A 22,420-nucleotide genomic window follows, 5' to 3' on the forward strand; every position below is an offset into this window, starting at 1 on the left:
AAAAGTCTTATTGCCTCAACAACCAGTAGTATTAGCTACAAACTCAACTCCAAAATATTTTTCCTACAGATATGAATATCAAACTGTTCCCTTTCAAAGTCATCTGTTCCCTGAAAATAAACGGAGAAACGTTCTAAGATTTGTTACAATTCATACTAAGTTCTTCAATCCATAGCAATAGTATTATATATCAATGTCATCTTCTAAACATCACGATGAATCATAACTGTCACAGTGGCATTTATCCTTAGCCCACTAGTTTTCAAACTGGACTGTTTCTTTAGCTTCCTTGATGCTATGTCTGATTTTTCTCATTAAGTTTCATGTTGACTAATTTGTACAAGATCAAATCCGCTGCAAACAGCACAATATCTAATGTAGAATGTAATGGGTCTCAAACATTGAAAGTATATTATGGGTACTATGTAGGACTAATTTTAAAGACACACAAATGTAGCCCTCATACTGTCTAAATTCTGAGATACCCAAGAAAAATCTTTAAAATTCAGTCTTCTCTACTATCCTTTTGTATTAAAAGTTCCTTTGACTATTGGATAAATATGCAAACACTTTAATTTCTAGATAGAAAAGTAGCTAATGCAGGGTAAAGACCTGTCTACGCACACATTCTTCCTACTCAGTACACAACTGACCTTCATGTTAGGCTTTACCAATTTTTACTATCTGGGTTCTCACTGAGTTAATGCAAATATATCCAGGTACTTTTACAACACTTCTTAATGAAGCAGTCCTATCAATTAAAACTACCACTAGCACATTTCCTACTAAGAGTTGCATTACAATTTTTCTCTCCTTGAAGAAAATAAAAAATATACCCATTCCCAATTCAATTAACAATACCAGATTAGTTTTAATGGATAGTGTGCAGATTGTAGGATAGCAATAAGCTTACCTAATCTAGAATAATTTTTAAAGCTTAATAACAATTTCTGTGAACTGCTTAATAAGAAAATATGACAGTGTCAAAAATGCTTTCACTGTGAACTAGTGCACCTGTTTGTTACTCTTTATAAACAGACTGAGTCTTTGACAAGATTCATCTTTTGAAAGTCTATCCTTTCTCTACTTTCTATCACACACGCTATTAATATGGCTTGTAACTTTCTCAAAAATCCAAACTTTTAATCCCCTTAACTGTAGCTTATTTAGAAAAATTTGGTACGTAGTCAAATGTTGAAAAGATACTCCTTTTAAAGATAAGCAAAAAAAAAAAAATTGTCCTTTATTTTCAAGTCCTTGATATCTGCATCTTACAGACTTTGAGTGGACTTTATGCCGGGCGTGGTGGCGCACACCTTTAATCCCAGCACTCAGGAGGCAGAGGCAGGCGGATTTCTGAGTTCAAGGCCAGCCTGGTCTACAGAGTGAGTTCCAGAACAGCCAGGGCTACACAGAGAAACCCTGTCTCGGAAAGGAAAGGAAAGGAAAGGAAAGGGGAAAGGAAAGGGAAAGGAAAGGGGAAAGGAAAGGGGAAAGGAAAGGGGAAAGGAAAGGGGAAAGGAAAGGGGAAAGGAAAGAGGAAAGGAAAGAGGAAAGGAAAGAGGAAAGGAAAGAGGAAAGGAAAGAGGAAAGGAAAGAGGAAAGGAAAGAGGAAAGGAAAGAGGAAAGGAAAGAGGAAAGGAAAGAGGAAAGGAAAGAGGAAAGGAAAGAGGAAAGGAAAGAGGAAAGGAAAGGAAAGGAAAGGAAAGGAAAGGAAAGGAAAGGAAAGGGGAAAGGAAAGGGGAAAGGAAAGGGGAAAGGAAAGGGGAAAGGAAAGGGGAAAGGAAAGGAAAGGGGAAAGGAAAGGGGAAAGGAAAGGGGAAAGGAAAGGGGAAAGGAAAGGGGAAAGGAAAGGGGAAAGGAAAGAGGAAAGGAAAGAGGAAAGGAAAGAGGAAAGGAAAGAGGAAAGGAAAGAGGAAAGGAAAGAGGAAAGGAAAGAGGAAAGGAAAGAGGAAAGGAAAGAGGAAAGGAAAGAGGAAAGGAAAGAGGAAAGGAAAGAGGAAAGGAAAGAGGAAAGGAAAGAGGAAAGGAAAGAGGAAAGGAAAAAGGAAAGGAAAAAGGAAAGGAAAAAGGAAAGGAGAAAGGGGAAAGGGGAAAGGGGAAAGGAAAGGAAAAGGGAAAGGGGAAAGGGAAAGGGAAAGGAAAGAAAAGGAGGAAAAGGGGAAAGGGAAGGGCAAGGAAAAGAAAGGAAGAAAGAAAGAGGGGAAGGGAGGGGGGAAAGAAAGGAAGGAAAAAACCATAAGCAAATCATATTAAAAATTATGAAGTTCAAATGAAACGCACCCAAGAAATTTTTTTTTTTAAAGACAGGGTTTCTATGTATAGCCCCTGGCTGTCCTGGAACTCAAAAGTCTGCCTGCCTCTGCCTCCCAAGTGCTGGGATTAAAGGTGTGCGCCACCACTGCCCAGAAAGAACTATTTTTTAAAAAGTGAAATATTAGCTAAAAAAATAACAGATCAATGCTCAAATACAGATGAATCAAAAGACTGAAGATGGTGGATACAGAATCTCATACTATGCTACTCTACCATTTTTGCTACTCCAATCAATCTCATTTATCATCCTATAGGGCATATCCACACCACAGGTTCAAGTCACTGACCATGCAGTCCAAGTTGTTTTTACAACTGAAAACTGTACTGTGACCAAGTTATTTCTAAAACTGACTAAATGTCTATAATGTGGATACATAAACAGCAGGAGAAAGTAAGATTTGTTGGACAACAAATTCACTACTTCAGCAGAATGTTAACTCTAAAACAGAGAACAACTATGTAAATAAGCTACAAGAGCATAGCAGGTATAAAGAAGTAGGACCTTGAGATAGTATAAATACTTTATTACAGAACAAGATTCCCCCATGAGCTCACTCATAGCAAGAACTACACAATTTCCCTTACCCATAAATCATATCCCACTCCTATCACATTTGTCCTAAAAGTAACTTTTACTAACACTTTACCTTTTATCACCTTTTATGCTATTAGTAACATTTCACAGATGATATAGCACCACATAACTGAAGCAGAATATCTATTGAAGAGCTAAATATATTACCACCAAGAAAAAACACTAATTAGTCATCGCCTAGCATGTCCACTTCCTTGTATTTTAAAAGTGGTAATTCCATTAGTAAAACTCCTTAACTAATGGAAAAAAAACAAAAACAACAACAAAAAACTACGACTAGAGTAGTATCCATTTTAAAGATAGAGTACTTACTTAAGAATGGTTTTTGCACTACTGCAGTCTTCAAATCGAATGGAGTATCCAACTTCCTGGCCTAACATCACGTCCATCTCATCAGCAACTCTCTGAGCCACACTCATTGCAGCCACTCTCCTGGGCTGTGTACAGGCAACTCCTCTTTTGGGTCCTGGCAAGGATCGCATATACTCCACACACCACTGTGGTATCTATGAAATAATTTCACATTTAAATTATTTGTACTCTGCCTGCATACAAACTATATGTATCTAATATTATTATTTTATTCTAATTATTTAAAGCAAAATTCAATTATGCAAAGAAGTTATGACTCCAGTTCCAATACCATGAGCCCTCTAAGGCAGAAGGGATCATACGCAGCACAGATGTAACCTGATCACACTCTGGGAAGACAAGGTCTCCTCAGACTATGCTCAATGTGCTCAACAGTACCGCTTGTACCATTAGTATTTTCTAAGCAACAGAAAAAACATCCAATTTAAATTCGATCCTTTAAATATAGCAATGTACACTTTTGAAAACCACATTTTTAATTATAAAAATGTAGGCACAAGTATATAAACTGCAAGCCATCAAAAGGTCATCCTAACACTGTTAACTTTTCCTCAGGAGCAATAGGATGCATGGTGACAGCACCTTAGATACCATCTTAAAAGTTATCAAAATCGCCACCCTCAAGTTCAAAAGGATTGAGAACAGCAGCCAAGAGAAAAGGGAAAAGAAAATGTGAAGCTCAAGATGGGTCATTATGGTGACCTATTTACTACACTATGTAGACAGGAAGGGCTTCTCTCATGGTTTAGTGCTCTAGCCATTTAATTGAACAGGAAGATGTAAATGTTCACGATCTTCAGTAAGAATCCTCCACTACAAGTACCTAGATCTGCCTCATCAAAGCTTCTGAAACCCTAAAGGATGTACAAGGCTTGGATTTCAGAATTGATATGATGACATCTGATGAGAAATGTTAGCTGATATATTGTTATATAATTTACATTACTTTTGCAATTAGGGCTAGTTCATGCATAAAACAAATAACTCAAAGGGGAAACAATTATACTTTTTCTCAAAAGAAAACAGTGTATGTCTTTCAAGGGCCTAAATGAAGAAAACTATCTTCCTAGTTCTGGAAACCAACATAGTGCTTTCCTAGGAAAGCTTTAAGGATCTACCTTCATTTCACCAACCCTCCTCCAAACAAAGGTAAAAAGTGATGATCTATTGTGAAATTCAAAGCACTGACTAGCAGATTAAAAATTCTTAAAGCTGTTCAGATTTAAAAAAAAAATCCATTCCAATGAAATGAATGACTTAATTTCATTTTGGTTAATTTGACAGATCTCAAACTTTTAAAAGTTCTTTGTACTCTTAAAATAACTAATGAGAAAGTAACAGATTTACATATTAATTCCTAATGAAAACCCATCTTGTATAAACTTGAATTTTTTCCCACATCGAATTTTCTTCAGACAAAACTTTTCTAGTAGAGTACATATTTTACATATTCCCAATTCTAGTTTCCACCTTAATAGACAGCACTTGGCTCTCTTTATATGTTTGTCCACCTGTTCAATGCAAACTACCTTCAATGCAGCTATTTTATTTTTAAAAAAACTTAAAATGGAAAAGCATGAAAAATACATATGGATTGACTTTCCAAAAAACACTAACTAAACAAAGATTATTAATAGCACGTGAAATAATTTAAAATTCTACTGATATTAATAAAGTTAAAGCTACATTCTCATGAATCTTTTTTTACAAGAGTTCAACACATTAAATTTAAGTTAAGGGTTTGATACAGGGTCTCTCTGTATACCAAGCTGCCCTCAAACTGCCCTGCCTCTGCCTCTCACATGCTGAAATTAAAGGTGTCATCATCCACAGCTAAAAGTTTGAGCTCTTATTAGCATCAAGTTGTCCCTCAATTGAGTCTTAATATTTTTGGTTGCTACAATATCAAAATGTCTCTATGAAATACTCAACTTTGATCATAGCACATAATTAAAAAAAAAAAAAAAAATCCTAAGCCAGACTCAGGTTCAGGCAGCAGGACAGTAAACTAAAAGCAAGCCTAGACAGACTACATAGCAAGATCCTTCCTTTAAAAAAAAAAGGGGGGGGGGGGGGGTGTTCCTGAACATACAGGTCAGTGATAAGTACTTGCTTAACAGCATGTGCCAACTATAAATGTTTACCCTACATTCATAAAAACGTAAAGAGTAAGCCAATAAATGCCTTTTATCTTTGCATATTAAAATAGACAATTATAAAGTTAATTTCGGTATCTTCCTGAATTTTAGAAATTTCTAACATGTCCAGCAACTTTTGTAGTCAAGACGAAACTTTTTTAACTAATGGCTTTCCAAGTGCCTATTAAATCCACAAGTACTTCATTCAACCATCAGATTAACAGTTCAGGGATATAACCAAAGTTTATAGATGTTTCAAGAGTAATTTGCTATGCTCCATGAGGAAAGAAGATTTAGCTACATGGAGTACAACTGTAATAAATCTAGCCATTTCAAAATCTACAAACATACTTATCCCTGAAGTCATTAGACAAAGCCTGAGGTCGGTATGTCAGCTCAGGGAGTTAAAGGCACTGGCCATTAAGGCTAACAACCTGAGTTCAATTCTCAATACCCATAGGATGAACAATAACTCTAAGTTATTGATTGCCACACATGTGCTACGGCATGGGTGCATCCATACACAAACATACACACATAAATAGATGCAATAATATACAAAATATAAAACAGGCTGCATGTCTATCAACAAGATCGACTTGTTCATGTTTAAAAACTGGGCACCTGATGAGACACATTTAACAGTGTTTAGTACTATATGCTAGAGGCAGATGGATGCAGGTTACAACCACACTTTGTACCTTATAGCGTTTCTAATCATTTTCTTCTTGTAAGAAAGGATCTCATTATATAGATAAAACTGACCTTGAATTCAGAGACTTGCCTATCTGATTCCTAAATGCTGGAATTAAAAGGTATGCATTATCACGACTGGCAATTTCAAGTTTTTTACACTATTCACATAATTCAAAATGTTCTAACAAATACTTGGAGTAGAAGCAACTGCTCCAATTGTTCAGATCTCTCTACTCAAGCTCTAGAAAACAAACTTTGTATTTCTAAGTCTGTATTGTCCCGGGGTAAAATGTGTTGGAAATTATCCTGCCATACTTACAAGATGAGAATATACCAGTTTTTTCCTATGTGGACTCAGAAAAAACTAAACCCTCTCTACTTGAATCACACTCTTAAAGTCACTAAAAAGTACTCATCAAAGCACCTTTCTTCGAGGTACTCTACAAGACAGACAACTGGAAATGAGTTGACAGACAACAGAAAACCACCAAGACCCAATCAGCATCTTAAGTTTAAACATGCACATAACGTATTTACCATGGTATTTAACAACTCACCTGTGTTGTTTTACCAGACCCAGTCTCACCAACAAGTACAAATGACTGATGTCTAACAAGAATATCTGTAAATCTATCCTTGTATTCCCATACAGGGAGCTGAAGTCGTTTCTTTAGAATATCATAATATCGAGGAGTATGGGGCAGGTTGGTAAATGGATTAATGCACTGCGGAAGTGATGTGTGTCCTGTGTGTCCAGTGTGTGTTGAGTGGGCAGAATGTGTAGAATGTGTTGAATGAGCCGAGTGGGTTGAGTGAGCTGAATGAGAAGCTTTTAAAGGTGGCAATCCAGCACTGATAAGCATAGCATTGGTGGAAGCTCTCAATTCTTTTTCCTTTTCTTTTTCCCTCTCCCGTTCTCTGTCTCCTCTATCACGTTCTCGGTCACGATCTTTAGATCGGTCCTCTCTATCCCGATCTCGTTCCCGGTCTTTCCTAGAAATAATACAAAAATTTAGAAATCAGAGTGATTTCAAAAACATCAATTAGTTATTAAAAATTATTCCCAGATTCTTTACATACCAGCATAAACACTCTTTACTACCAAGTCTCTAGTTCCATCCTTCTAAAACCTTAAGCATAATAGCCACTGAACCATAGGCCACCACAATAGCTCAGCTCCCAAGTCTGACAGTCTTAACTGAATACACAAGACACATCCTCAACACAAAACACAAGGTAATTAAAAAAAAACAAAACAACAATGAAAAGGACACCTGAAAATGGGTATAGTGGCATACACCTTTAAAAACCCTGCACTTGGGAGACAGAAGCAAGGGGATTTCTGTGAATACCTGGATCAATTGAAATGAAATGTAGTCAAATTAAAAACATTCACAAAATACAGAATTGTTTTAAAAACTAAGTAATTCACTTTTCTGAACTTATTTTAAGCAGTCATTTCTGATATCTACTACATATATTCCTAATGGAGAAATTTTAAAATACAACAATATGGCTTTGAGTTGCATCTGAAGGTGGTCTGAGTAGTTAGTGATGGAAGAAACCTGTTTGCTCACTCATTCTAACTTCATTTCAGATCAGCTCATATACCATAAGTTGCCATAAGGTTTGGCGACCCAGACTAAATTAATGAGGCAATATGGAGATTTGACAAAAACAAACCCCTAAACCTGTCATTGCTCTTAACATACAATACATAAAGTCCATTTTCTGTGACCTAAATATCAGTACACCAGACCAAGAAAGAGCACTCACTCTCCACAATTTAATGGGGGAGCAACAGTAAAGACCTTAAACAGAACACAGCTAAAATGCTTAACTAAGCACAGCACTGTGTGAGAATGGTTTAGCCACAGCAATGGTAAACTGTTAACTTTATCCAATCTTATTCCTAAAAATGTAAGATTCTATCCCATATAATCTTACAGTGAGGAAAAACCTCACTAGCCTGTGGCTTCTCTACTTCCATTCTAATGACTACCCACTACAGAATTATAAAGCCAGGTGCTGGTGGCACATGCCTTTAATCCCAGCACTTGGGAGGCAGAGGCAGGTGAGTTTGTGGCCAGCCTGGTCTACAGAGAGTTCAGGACAGTCAGGGCAACACAGAGAAACCCTGACTAAAAAGACCAAAACCAACCTCCTCCCCTCCCTCCCCACCACCAAAAAAAAACAAACAACAGCAAAAACCCCACACCCAAATCCCACAAAACACACATACACACACACAACTAAATACAGCCTCACAAGTCAGCCAAAGCCCAAAATAATTAAAAGTATGTAGGTAACAGGTGGAATGGGGACACACACATGTACTGGCATGCACACACGTACAACACAGACACACAGAACAGGGACTATGATTGGGATGTGTTATATGAGAAGAATCTATTTTCAATTTAAGAGTTTTAAACTCTTTTCATTTAATAAAAAGAAAGAAAAATAGGGGAACATAAGAAATACAAAATAAAGTCTCAAAATTTCACAAGCTAAGTCTGTCTCTTAAATAATCTCAACCATGGCCTTTGCTTCTAATTTTGTCTATGCACTCAACTGGGTTCTATATCACCTCAAAATAAGGATAAAGGAAGGATACAAATTCAAATAGCTCAAGGACGAGATATCCTGCAGACCTAGTGGTCCAGTGAAAGATAGAGAACCTGAGTTCAAATCTACTGCCCCAGGTGGGCCTGTAACCCCAGGATCCGGGTGAGAGGGGAGGGAGGGAGACAGATGAATCTTGAGTTTGATGGGAAAAATTAGCTTCAAATTCAGTGAGACCCCCATCTCAAACAAATGAGCACAAACACACAGAAAGTTTAAAAAGGGTTCATGTCTGTAGTTATTACCATATTAGGAAAGCCAGTAAGAAATTTAATAAACACCATCCATACTACCAAGACAATTAAGACATAACCTTTCCAAAGCAACAAAAACTTCAGGAAAGATAAATACAAGGCATAGCAGTCCATGTAATGCTATGTGGTAAATTAACACCTATACTAACATTTCAAGACACATTTCACCTACAGCTCCATTACTATAGCAGAGAAAGAAATACAATGCAAAACACAAGGATCTGCTAATCAGTGAGGTGAAAATTTAAATAAAAACCACAGCAAAGGCCTAAAACTAACTCACTTTATCTACTCTGCAAAGTGGAAAAAACATCAACTATCAAGAAACATTTAGGGATATGCAGAAAACTGATGCAAAGCCTAGGAACGCTGCTGCAGTTCACACTGCCTACTCTGAATGATGATGATACAAAAAGGTCTGTTAGATGAGGATCCATGGCCTCTCCACTTTGTATACATTATAGACATGACCATATACACATTTTCTTGTTTAAATGGAAACTTTATAAAAAGTTTTGTTCATAAAAATTTTCAAGTTGAAACAATGCTTTTAACTTTAAAGAAACTAAAAACAATCCCAGTGTGATGGTTACACACCTTTAGTCCCAGCACTCAGGAGGCAGAGGCAGGCTGATCTCTTGGTTATGCTGGAGGCCTGGTCTACATAGTGAGTTTCTAATAGCCAGGGCTACGTAGTAGTAGAGAGAGTGCTGTCTCTTGGATGGGTGGATGGATGGGTGGATGGATGGATGGATGGATGGAAGGAAGGAAGGAAGGAAGGAAGGAAGGAAGGCAGGCAGGCAGGCAGGCAGGCAGGCAGGCAGGCAGGCAGGCAGGCAAAGTGCTTTAAACAGCACTTTAGTCAACACTGACAATTATCAAGAACAATGTTTTCTTGCTCACATGCAAGCTGTGGTTTTAAAGATGGAACTAAAAACATTTAATAAGATAATACATGTAATATTGCCTGGAATATCTGAAATGTACCAACAAACATTGGTTACTACTGATGTTTCAGTTTAAATTGGAATAATAACAGGCACTAATATACTGCTAATAAGTATGGAGACTAGTCATCTACTCTAGATATTTTATATAAACACTACTTTTTTTTCTAACAGTCTCACTTTCAGAACTTCTAAGCATGTGCATTAACATGCATACATAAGGATACTCATACTTTCATCTACAGAAAGTCCGAGGAAAGCACTTAACACCAATGAGCAAGACAAGAGACAACTACTGTACTACACAGCCAATGGGACCCAAATCCCAAGAGCTCGCTGATATTACATTTTGTATTTAGGAACAAGTATGGACTCCAAAGATGGAAATAACGATTTGTAGTAACTTACTGCTTTTTTTCTTTATACCTTTATGTGTGAAAATTTCTTGCCCTTTGCATCTTATCATCTTATTATTTAATTCCAGCTACCACGGGATTGTAGTGAAACACATAATTACAAATTCTTATCAGGAATATTAAAAACCATTAGGATAAAAATGTCCTTCCCAGATTTTTTGGGAGCTGGTGAGATGGCTCAGACTGAAAAACTGGGTTGCCCCCTGAGGCCATCATGGTCGTGAGGAGGTAACTGACTCCGTGGTTTCTTCTGCTGGCCATACACATACATACACACACACACAAATGTGCTGGAATGGAGACAGCAGGGACTGATGACAGCTGGGGTGACAAAATGAACAAGCCTATGCTGTCAAATACACTATAAACAAAAGCGGGGGGGGGGGGAAGCAAAGAGTCCCTGGCAGTCAAAAGTGCCTTCAAATCAAGTGAGGGAAAAAAAAAAAAAAAAAAAAGATACCAAGCACAAATACTGTATTGCTAAAGAAAACCAGTTCTATAAGAAAAGGTACTCAAAAAACTTAGGAAACTGCAAAAATTGCCTTGCAGAATCTCTAGAAATTAAGGAATTACTGTATAACTGGACTCTCCTGTACTTAGTGACAAATATGAAATATTCAGAGGAAACATGAAGCTACGCAAAGTCCATTTTACCAATGTTGTATGTTTTGCAAGAGAAATCACCATAATCACTGTAATGTGGAGCCCCAATTGCAATAAAAGCATTGGGTCGTGAACATACACACAAAAAACCTCTGCTTGCAAACTCTCTCAGTGTTCATCCCAATGTGACCTCTATAAGGAGGGAAATTAGTTGCATCTTAGCCAAATGTGACATTAACTTTAACTTCACAGAAGTTCCCCACTTTATCAATCCAATATAAATGGCATTTATGACAGGTTGTGATGCCTAACTACAGTACTAAGTTTCCTGTTGAGAAAAGGAGAATTCTACCACTATAATCTATGGAAAAGCTCACTGCAACTTTGCTCTCCCTTGGAGAATATTCATGAGCTGTTTCTACCTAAGAACTGATGGAGCTCAATTACTAACATTTGGAATGTTTGCTTGAGAGAACAGCTGTCTTGGGATGTTTTATTATTACAATGCTTAGTGTTATAAGCTTTAAAAAAAAAAAACCTACACAATCAAAACATAACAAACCTGCTTTCCGTATTCAAAATTTCAACCTAAGGAGAGCAACAGAACGCATCCTATCCTGACCTATTCTCACACTGGTAGTTAGAAATCAATCCCAAAGGACTTTCCGTTAACAAAAACTCAAGAGACCACACATCTGACTTGACAGCGAGTCGGTGTCACAAGACATAAGAAAATGATAAAATCCTACAACAGTTTTGGACATTCGGGCTTCCGTGGATATATTTTTTAATTAACCCAACAGATCCCTGTACTGCCGAAGCATAAACATACAACTAATTAAAATGGGAGGGTAGGACTATAAACAAAAGTACATTTTAAGTATGAACCGTGAAAGAAAAGACTGGAAAAATGGTAATATTTGCTAAATGCCCCGGCTTTGCGAAAAGTCTAAGAAAAGGAACTAAAATGCCAGACCAGGAATCGGTGTAAGCCTTTCTCAATCTGCACGTGGGTGTTGTTTGTTCAAACACGCTTTAAGATCACTTTTTTGAAAAGTGCGTCCAAAGTGGGGAGGAGATAGAAATAACTTCCAGAGCGGAGGGGGAAATACGTGTTTTCACAGGCCTACCCCAGCGATGCCACTTAAAAGCAAAGCCGGCTTTTAAGCAAAGCAGGAAATAAAGGAGATGGCGGGAGGGCAGGCAGAGGGCGGAAGTTGGCAACGGCCTCTCCTGAAGTGCCTCAATGGAAGAAGGCCCTCCGTCTCCCGCCAAACAGTGCGCCCCGAGGTCGGCTCGCCTCTATCCTCCCCCCAAACAGACAGCGCCCGCCGCCGCCCGGGGCCGCCCACGGGGGCAGTGCCCTTGGCCATCCGGTTCCGGCTACGGGCCTCACGCGAGCACCGAGGCCTCGCGGCCCGCTCCGCACGCCCGCCGCCCCGCGGCCTCGTGGCCGCCACAGGCCGCTCGCCCTGGCCGCACACACTCGGCACGCGCCCCAGCCGGCCGACGGCAGACAAAGGCTCGGCGGCCGGGCCTGCTCCCTGCCACCAGCCAACAAAGCCCGAGCCGCGACTGCGCGCCCCGGCCTGGCTTACCCATCGGTCCCCGCACGCTTCTTGCCGGAGGGGTAATCCTCCCCCAGGTCCAACCGATGCCTCTTGGACATCCTAGCACTCCCAGAAGCGGACGCTTAGGAAGGAAGGAAGAAGAGAGACTCCGGCAGCCGGATCCACGCACAAGAGGCCCGCGGCTCAACTCGCGGGGACCCCCACCCCTCCCGCCACCACAGCCCGCTCCGTGCGGCCCGAACCAGGAGCTAAAATGGCGGCCGCGACGAGGGCAGGGCCTGCGTGCGCGCTTCCGCGGCGGGCGTGCCGGCGTGGTGCGCGCGCACGCCGTCCGGAGGCGGGAACTCCCGTCCCGCCCGCTGTGCGATTGGCTGAAATGGCTCTGCGTTCCCGCGGGCTCCTCCCTTTCCACCCCGCGTCTCTGTGAGAGCTGATCTGAACCGCTGCTAAGGACTGAGACGCGCCTCGAGCTGTCACTTGCCGCCTGGAGTTCGTTGGGAAAGTTGAAAAAGCCTAGTCCTGTTTAGGAAATCTATCCAGCTGTGTATATCCTTTTTGCTTTTAGGGTATGAAGCTTAGGAAGGATAAGAAAAACAAGATCACACAGCTGGCAAGTGACACAATTTATAACTCCAGAACGAGAATTTGCAGTTGTTGCGCCAGATGCCCTGTAGCGGTGAGAAAAATGTTAACTTTAATTACTGTGACTCGTTTTGTCCATTTACCCCAGAACAGATAATATCTATTTATTTAAGCTATAGGTGTTTTGTATAGGGTTCAGAAAATTGGGAGGTATTCGCACTGGGCACTGTATTTTGCCTCCAATCCTCTGCCCTAGTCTTGCTCCGTTTGTGTGTATATGAGTGCATATTAGGCACTCAGAGACATTAGCCCTATCTCTGTCCTCGTTTGGTTTGGTTTTTCGAGACAGGGTTTCTCTGTGTGGCTCTGGCTGTCCTGAAACAAGCTCTGTAGAAGAGGCTAGCCTGGAATTCAGAGGTTAGGCTGTCTCTGCCTCCCAGTGCTGGGACTAAAGGCGTGCCCCAGCATGCCTAGTTGCTGTGCTCCTTAGTAGAGCGAACCCTGAAAGACATTTTATAGACATGATTACCTGGACTGAAGGAAATCAACAAATAGCTTATCCATTAAGACTCCACTGTAATGGCAAGTTGTTGAGGCAAGGTGACACTTAAGAGGTTGTGTATCTTTCTCCCTTCAGCCTGTGTGCTTGCTCAATTACATTCATTTCCAGAAGTGTGGGCGAAGGAGGTCTAAGGATCAGCCCAATTACAGGGTATCACTTCATGTCAGGACTCTCCTTGGCTGCCCCTTGGCTCTAGTCCCTCAAAAATTCTCAGAAGGATAGTCTCTAAGATTAAATACAACAGAAACAGGGCAGATGACAGCTTCTATTTTTGTAACAAATCCATCGATACAAATACAAATGGGTATCTTTTTGTTACTTTCACAATATCCAACCCAACTGTCTAAATGTACATTGACAACCTGTTAGGCTAGGTATGGTAGTGAGTGCCTTTCATCCCAGCACTCCTGAGGGCAGAGCCAAGCAGATTTCTATGAGTTCAAAGTCAGTTTGTTTTACATAGTGAGTTCCAGGACAGCCAGAACTATATAGTGACTCTCTCTGTCTTTCTCCCTCCCTCACTCCTTCCCTCTCCCTCTCCTTCCTCCTCCTCCCCCCACATGCACTCGAGCACACATACACACACACACACACACACACACACACACACACGAGCCACTGAAAAGTCCTGAAAAGTCCCGTGAGCATCTTTCAGGGACCTACATTACTGAAGAATTCCACCCCTGTCAGTTGTATTCCTTGTTATAGTTCCTGGACAGGAGGGTCCTCTTGAAGTTCTTGTGCAGAGCCTTGAGCCTTGTAAACCCCATGATCATCCTCCTCCCTCCAAAATGTGTATTAATGGGTCATTCCTGTGATGAGCTCATGCAAGTTACTTCTCCGATGTAGGATAATGAGGGTGTGATAGTTTGTATATGCTTGGCTTGGGGAGTGGTTTAGAAGGTGTGGCCCTGTTGGAGTCGGTGTGTCACTGTGGGTGTGGGTGTGGGTGTTAAGACCCTCATCCCAGCTGCCTGGAAGTCAGTAGTCTGCTAGCAGCCTTCAGATGAGGATATAGAACTCTCAGCAATGCCTGCACCATAACCTGCCTGGATGCTGCCATGTTCCCACCTTGATGATAATGGACTGAACCTCTGAACCTGTAAGGCAGCCCAAGTTAAATGTTGTCCTTATAAAAGTCACCTTGAGCTGGAGAGATGGCTCAGTGGTTAAGAGTGCCAACTGCTCTTCCAAAGGTCCCAAGTTCAAATCTCAGCAACCACATGGTGACTCACAACCATCCATAACGAAATCTGATGCCCTCTTCTGGAGTGTCTGAAAACAGCTACAGTGTACTTACATATAATAAATAAATAAATCTTTAAAAAAAAAATAAGAGTTGCCTTGGTCATAGTGTCTGTTCACAACAGTAAAATACTAACTAAGACACATGGTTGTGTCCAAACTAGAGGAGATAACTACTACTCTATACTGTTATTACTTAATTGCCTTAGTCAGGGTCCTATATATGGGAATAAAAATACATATATATATATGTATATATATACACATATATACACACACACACATGAGAATTTATTAAAGTGAATTATAGATCGTGTTCTAGCTAGTCACTGTCGTCCAACAGAAAGGCCAAGAATCCGGTACTTGTTCTGTCCATGAGGCTGGATATCTCAGCTGGTCTTTGGTCTGTCTGTGTGTGTGTGTGTGGGGGGGGTGGTTATCCCAAAAAATAGGTTCTAAAACCCAGGAAGGAATACCCTGGCAGCAGGACAGATGAGCTTGCCAGTGAACATGAAGACAAGCAGGAAAAGAACAAAGTCCTCATTCTTCTTTTTATAGGGGCTGCCACCAAGAAGGTGGAAGAACACCTTTAGTTCCAGCACTCAGGACACAGAAACAGGTGGGCAGATGTCAGTTCCAGGCCCTCCTAGTCTACCTAGTGAGTTCTGGGATGGCCAGAACTACATCATGAGACCTGTCTCAAAAAAAAGGAAGAAAAAGAAAATGCTCACAGGTATGCCCAGCTGCTTGGGTTTGAATTGATTTCAGATACAGTCAAGTTGACATCAAGACTATCCACCAACCAATCTTTAATTTATTCATTCAATGGATATTTTTAAGCCTATGTCTGGCATTAAGTTAAGTGCTAGAGAACCGGGGAAAACAGGACAGCCATGTTTTCTGCCTTCATGATCTTTCTGGAAGGAGAGAAACAGCATTTAACAGTGTGGAAAGCTGCTTTGTGAAGACTGTAACAAGTCCTAAGAATGCCATCTACAGAGGACTGGGGTGGTGAGAACATAAGCTAAGTGGTCTTGGTCTCCACTACTGTTGAAAGAAGAGGCCCTGAGGAAAGAGACATTAGATAAAGACCCACAGGGGTTCTAGAAAGACTCCAGGTGCTTGACTCCAGTTCTTTGGGGGTTTTTGAGATGAGATCAGACTCAGGCTGGCACTGAACTTCTGATCCTCCTGCCTCAGCTTCTCAGGTACTAGGATTTCAGGCGTGCACCACCACGTGCAGTATACTAGAGAATTTAATTTGCCAACATGCTCTGTGAGTACATCTTGTCACCTGCTCTCAGGCTACTAATCACCACCCTTTTATCTCAGCCTGAACAGCCCTCTCATCTCTTGTAGAACAGGTTTGGTGGCGATGCACCCCCTCGGCTTTTATTTGTCTGAGAACTCCCTATCTGTTCTGCATTTCTCAGGGGTGGCTTCCTTGGGCTAAGTACCCTTGGCTGGCAGTTTCTTCCAGCACTCTGCTGAGAAACCCAAAGCCAATCTTATGGCTGTGTGTCACTAGACTGGTTGCTTGTGTCACTTGCGAAATTCTGTCTTCCATTTTCATCTCCTTGGTTTTTTTTTGGATGTTTTGTTTCTTGAGACAGGGTTTCTCTTTATAGCCCTGGCTATGCCAGAACTTGCTCCATAGACCAGGCTGTCCTCAAACTCAGAGATCTGCCTGCTTCTGCCTCCCGAGTGCTAGGAGTAAAGATGTATACAGTGACTGCCCGATTCATTTTTCCTTCTTAACTGGAAAATGTCAAGTAAACTGACTTCCATCCAGTTCATGGATGGGTTTTTTTTTTCCTGATTGGGTATGATGTTGGCATTACTTACTGCATTTTCCTCTCTGTTTCAGAATTCCCATTCAGTTGTTTTAGATTCTAATATCCTTGTTGGGCTTGCTTACCTCACGTGTTGTTTTTTTTTTTTTTTTTTTTTTTTGTTTTTTTGTTTTTTTGTTTTTTTTTTTGTTTTGTTTTTCGAGACAGGGTTTCTCTGTATAGCCCGGGCTGTCCTGGAACTCACTTTGTAGACCAGGCTGGCCTCGAACTCAGAAATCCGCCTGCCTCTGCCTCCCGAGTGCTGGGATTAAAGGCGTGCGCCACCACGCCCGGCGTGTTGTTTTCTTTATTTTGAACCTGCAGCTTTACCGCTTTCTTGTCTTTCTGTTGCTACAGGGTTGAGCCCAGAAAACCATGCAAACACTTGTTCACACACAAGCCCACCGTTCTCATCTTAAAAGGAGCAAGAGATGGTTTATTCTGGAGCCATTTTGAGTAATAATGACTTGAGAGACCAGGTACAGGTTCCCCCAGATTCCATGTTCCAATGTGGAAGTGATTACATGAAGTTTGATAGCTTCACAGAACAAAAGCAGTCATAAACCAAGGCAATTTAAAATACATTTGTGGGTACATTAGAGAGGCAGCAAGATGGGGAAAGCTCTCTATAGGCCTAAGATGCTATCTGACGACATTCTTAGCTTTCCGTTTGGTGCGAGCTAGTGGTTTGATTTAATGGATTGAAAAGCTTTTTGGTCTAGTTTGGTTTTTTTGTTTGTTTTGTTTTGTTTTTGAGCAGGATCTCTCTGTATAGCCATGACTATCCTGGAACTCACTATGTAAACCAGAGATCTGCTTGCCACTGCCTCCCAGGTGCTGGGATTAAAGGTATGTACCTGTGAGGCTCTGGACCTTGAGAGGAAGCCTAGTAAGGTTGAGCTAAGGCTTGAAGCCCAGGGGACCCTGAAGGGACAGTAGGAGCTTTGCTTGCTCCTGGCACCAGGCCCCTGTCAGATAATCACATCCCCCCATTGAGAGAATTGTGGCCATCAGTCACATAGGGGCAGCGCCCCAAACCCCTCTTCCTGTAGATGAGGCATCCATCTCAGGCCAAGCCAATAGGAAGCACCTGCTGTCAGATCCAACCCATCCCAACACTGTATATAATAACATTCTATGCAGAAGCATAAAGGTATGAGAATTACTCCATTGTCTGAGAGCATCTGTCACAAGAGCTGTAACACTGCCTAGGAAGAGAACCCTCTCCTGATCCTTGCCCCACCAGAAGCTCCCCTGCACTTCCCTAGCCAACCAGTGCAACATCTCAGAGCAGCAGCACCAGAATGGGGGCAGAGGCACTTCCCCCTCCCTGCTAGTGCCTTTCCTCCTTCCCTTGAACCCTCCCACCTTGTTGGGCCAGAGGATAGCCTCCAGTACACAGACCAACATGCACCACCACCCCTGACATTTATTTTTATGTGTATTGGTGTTTTGCCTGCATGTGTGTCTGTGTACCACATGCATGCCTGGTGCCTGTGGAGGACAGGACAGGGTGGGTTCCCTGAGATTGGACTTACAGATGGTTGTGAGCTGCCATGTGGGCACCGGAAACTGATCTGCATCCTCTGCAAGAGCAGTATGTGCTTTCAACACCTGAACCATCGTTCCAGATCATCCAGGCCCTGTTCTTAATGTATACAATGCAGAAAAATTCAGGACATTTATACACTTATTTCGAGAACATTTTTTTCATCTTGTAAACCAAAACTCTATACCCATTAATTAGTGTGTTAATTGTAATAGACTCCTCCTTCACCTTAGCTCTTGGAGACCATCATTCTACTTCTGACTCTAGAATTGACCCTATCTCAGTGTTACTATCTATTTGTCACAAGATGTTAGTTTAGACACAGATGTGGGCAATGACTGGCTGTTCTTAGGGCTAAGTAGGCCAAAGTAAGATAACTAGCTCTTAGACCTGCAACATTTTAACCCCTCCACCCAACTGCATTTCTAACCAATCAGGCTCTGCAGACACAGCTTCCTTTAGAAGTTCTCATTCTTTTTGGGTTCTTGTTTGTTTGTTTGTTTGTTTTTTGTTTTTTGAGACAGGGTTTCACCCAGACCTGTACCCCCAAGTCACCATTTTATTTTGCAGCTTACTGAACTCCCCTTATACACAATTATTTTGCATTCCTTGTCACGTGATCCGTAGGGGTCCATTTCCCTGAATCAGTTTCTAGAAAAATCACAGTTCCTTCAATAGTGTCTTTCTTTAAAGTGTTCCTCAAAGTCATATATTGTCCCCCCATTATTTATTTATTTATTTATTTATCTATTTATTTATTTTGGTTTTTCAATACAGGGTTTCTCTGTGTGGCCCTGGCTGTCCTGGAACTCACTCTGTAGACCCGGCTGGCCTTGAACTCAGAAATCCGCCTGCCTCTGCCTCGCAAGTGCTGGGATTAAAGCTGTGCACCACCACGCCCAGCTCTATTGTCCCTTTTCCACTTGAAGAAGTAGTCAGCTATTATGATCTTGTTATGGAACTTGCAAGTAACCACTTGTGCCCTAAGACAGGTCTGGCCACCTGTCCTCAATAAGCCACCTTAAAAAGCCAAATTCAGCTCTTTGGAAGGGGACAGCAGAGGGGTAAGATGTAGCTGCTAGAGTTTCCTCGCTATCATGGCGAATCCACAAGGATTCGCCACTGAAGGGATCAGATTTTAATAAGGCTTATAAGATTAGGTTTCGGTTGTTGCACCCAGAGATTGAGTTACCATTGTTTCTGAACTGAGTCTGTGTTGTGTTTTCCTTCACACAGTGGCTCGTCTGGGTTCAGGAAAGTATAGCTCCACTTTAGTGTTCTTATGGATCATCGACTGTACCCAAGACCAGAATGGAAACAACTAGATCATCTTCAACTGAAGAATGGAGACAGAAACGTGATACAGGTACACAATGGACTACCTTTCAGCTATGAAAAATAAAGACATCATGAATTTTACAGGGAAATGGATGAATCTTAAGAATACCATCCTGACTGAGGAGTCTATCATGGATGTCAGCAGCTGACTCAGAAAGATGCAGGCACCCACAACCAAACAGTAGATCAAGCTTGGGGACTCTTATGGAAGAATGGGAGAAAAGATTGCAGTTCCTAAGGAGATAGGAACTCCACAGGAAGACCAACAGAGTCAACTAACCAGGACCCTTGGGGATCTCAGAGATTAAACCACTATTTATATTAAAACATTTTAGAATTTAACAAATGTTAGTTGTTCTTTAACCATTTGTAGCTGGTAGTACTAAGAACAGGAAAAAATAAAATATAATATTTTCTTTTCACATATTTTTATGAATGTTAGCACATGGTTTGTCTAAGGTGATTTTAGGTTTGAAATAATCAACTAAATGGAGAAAAATGAAAAAAGAGAAAGTATAAGTCTTATTAGGCACTAGGTAAATGAAATTAATGAACCAGAACAAAAGTCAAAAGTGCACTGTACAACGGAAAAGGATATCCCCAGAGATGGACAAGAGGCTGAGTCTAACAATTCATGAACTGCTACTCACACTTTTAAATATTGCATATGAATGATGAACAATACAGAAATGGTTGTACTGGACTTAGGCTATGAATTTTCCAATAGAGTTCAGCAACCCCCCCCTAAAAAAAAGCCAAATTAAAAATGGAAAGCAAAGGGGCTGGAGAGATGGCTCAGTGGTTAAGAGCACTGACTGCTCTTCCAGAGGTCCGGATTTCAATTCCCAGCAACCACATGGTGGATCACAACCATCTGTAATGGGATTCAACGCCCTCTTCTGGTGTGTCTGAAGAGAGTGACAGTGTGCTCATATAAAATAAATAAATAAAACTTTTTTGAAAAAATGGAAAGCAAAAAAAAAAAAAAAAAAAGAAGAAGAAGAAGAAGAAAAAGATATGTAAGATACAATTCAATGTAGCCACATTGGAAAGAGGGTCAAAGAAACCCAGGTTGGGTCTCTGGGATCCTGAAATGTGACTGAAGACTGAAGTTTAAATAGATGGCTAAAAAGTTGTATACCGAAGAGCTCTCATTTAAGGTGTGGTTGCACCCACCATTAGCCCTTCATTCTCCTCCTGTAGGTGGTCCGACGAGTTGTTAGAACCGTGTGAAATCTTGTTCGAAGGGACAAGTTTCCCTCTCTGACTGTTGCCTTTGCCTTCCACAAGCATGAGATTTCTAGAAAAATTGCTTTTTCTTTGCAGTCCATTGTTTGAATAGCCTGATAGACTGAGAGGCACAGGGGTCTTTGGGAAATACCTTCATTTCTGCTAGGCCCATTGCATTCTCTCTTAACTTTAGAAAGAAAACCTTCACCATTCACACTTGCCTAGAGATCCTGAGACTCTCTGATACTCTCTCTTTCTTTCAGCTTTATTTTTGTTTTTGTTGCTTTGTTTGTTTGTTGAGACAGAGTCTTTCTATGTAGTCCTGGCTGTCCTGGAGCTAGCTTTGTAGACCAGGATGGCATTAGATTCACAGAGCTCCTCTTGCCTCTGCCTCCTGAGTGCTGGGATTAAGTGTGTACCACCATGCCCAGCCAAGTCTTTTCTGTGGATACCCGTGCTCTACACATCTTGTTACCTCCCAGATGGTGAATATATGGAAATTTTCTTTCCTTTTTTGACCCTGCAGAGTGATATCATGGGTTAACAGCTTTACTTTGGTTTTCTCTAAAGTGGTTTTCTGAAATCATCTACTTAAAGGTTTCTTGAATTTTTTTTGTACAGGAATTTTTCATGTAATGCTGGGTATATAGGTGTATAAAGTAAGCATATACAAGCCGGGCATGGTGGTGCACGCCTTTAATCCCAGCACTCGGGAGGCAGATTTCTGAGTTCGAGGCCAGCCTGGTCTACAAAGTGAGTTCCAGGACAGCCAGGGCTATACAGAGAAACCCTGTCTCGGAAAAAAAAAAAAAAAAAAAAAAAAAAAAAAAAAAAAAAAAAAAAACCCAAGGAATATATTTTAAAATAATTCCTGAGTATGCATGTAATTTTACCATTTATGAAAGAAAATTTACATGTTAACGAAGTAGATTTGCTTATTTATTTTTACATAGAGAATTAAATATCCGGACATAGTGTTACACAGTGTTACATGTCTTTAATCACAACACTTTGTAGGCAGAGGTAAGAGGCAGGCAGATCTCTATGAGTTTGAGGCCAACCTGGTCTACATAACACATTTTAGAACAGCCAGAGGTAAATAATGAGACCCTGTCTTGCAAAGGGCAGAAAGAAAATTAAATATACCTGCTAGGGAAGATACAATAGTGGCATGAATGAAGGGGTAACCATCAACTTTCTGATTGGATTTGAAGCCTGCTCCACAGTAGGAGATTAATGCTTGTCAGAGTCCATTGCGTTAGGAGGTCATAGGACCTAGAGGGGAAACCCACTGCTGTGAATTTACTAAATGGACATAATGTCAAACTGCCTTTTAAGTATTTACATCTGTACCTGTGGATCTGTGCTCTTAACCTTAGAGAAACTTCTTTTTGCAGTGGATAGTGGTTAATGTAAAGTCGTCACTGATACACTTTCTGAGACTATGTGAATATGAGTGTTTGGCCCTAAGATGGACATTTATATCAACCTTCCGGAAGAATCGAGGAATATCTCAAAGAGGGTGCAGAAAGAGTATAACAGCCTGAGC

The 22,420-nt window shown here is 40.9% G+C and overlaps 1 protein-coding gene and 1 long non-coding RNA gene across 2 annotated transcripts in view; one reads left to right on the plus strand and one right to left on the minus strand.

Moving 5' to 3' along the window:
- The window catches only part of Dhx15 (DEAH-box helicase 15), a 42,075-nt gene extending 29,295 nt beyond the window's left edge, over positions 1 to 12,780 (minus strand). Inside the window, exons 1-3 of the mRNA XM_021162456.2 lie at positions 12,561 to 12,780; positions 6,675 to 7,110; positions 3,224 to 3,417 (exon numbers count right to left, since the gene is read on the minus strand). Of these exons, the coding sequence (XP_021018115.1) occupies positions 3,224 to 3,417; positions 6,675 to 7,110; positions 12,561 to 12,631 (701 nt within the window). The 5' untranslated portion in view covers positions 12,632 to 12,780. The remainder of the gene's footprint in view (positions 1 to 3,223; positions 3,418 to 6,674; positions 7,111 to 12,560) is intronic.
- Positions 12,781 to 12,961: 181 nt separating this feature from the next.
- Positions 12,962 to 21,651, plus strand: LOC147005146 (uncharacterized). Its single transcript, XR_015046932.1, has 4 exons — positions 12,962 to 13,209; positions 15,481 to 15,655; positions 17,515 to 17,603; positions 19,540 to 21,651. It is a non-coding gene; the product is annotated as an uncharacterized LOC147005146 (long non-coding RNA).
- The last annotated feature ends 769 nt before the right edge of the window (positions 21,652 to 22,420 follow it).

This window comes from Mus caroli, unplaced genomic scaffold, assembly GCF_978045245.1.
Source record: "Mus caroli unplaced genomic scaffold, Mus_caroli_1 scaffold_4, whole genome shotgun sequence".
Classification (NCBI taxonomy): domain Eukaryota; kingdom Metazoa; phylum Chordata; class Mammalia; order Rodentia; family Muridae; genus Mus; species Mus caroli.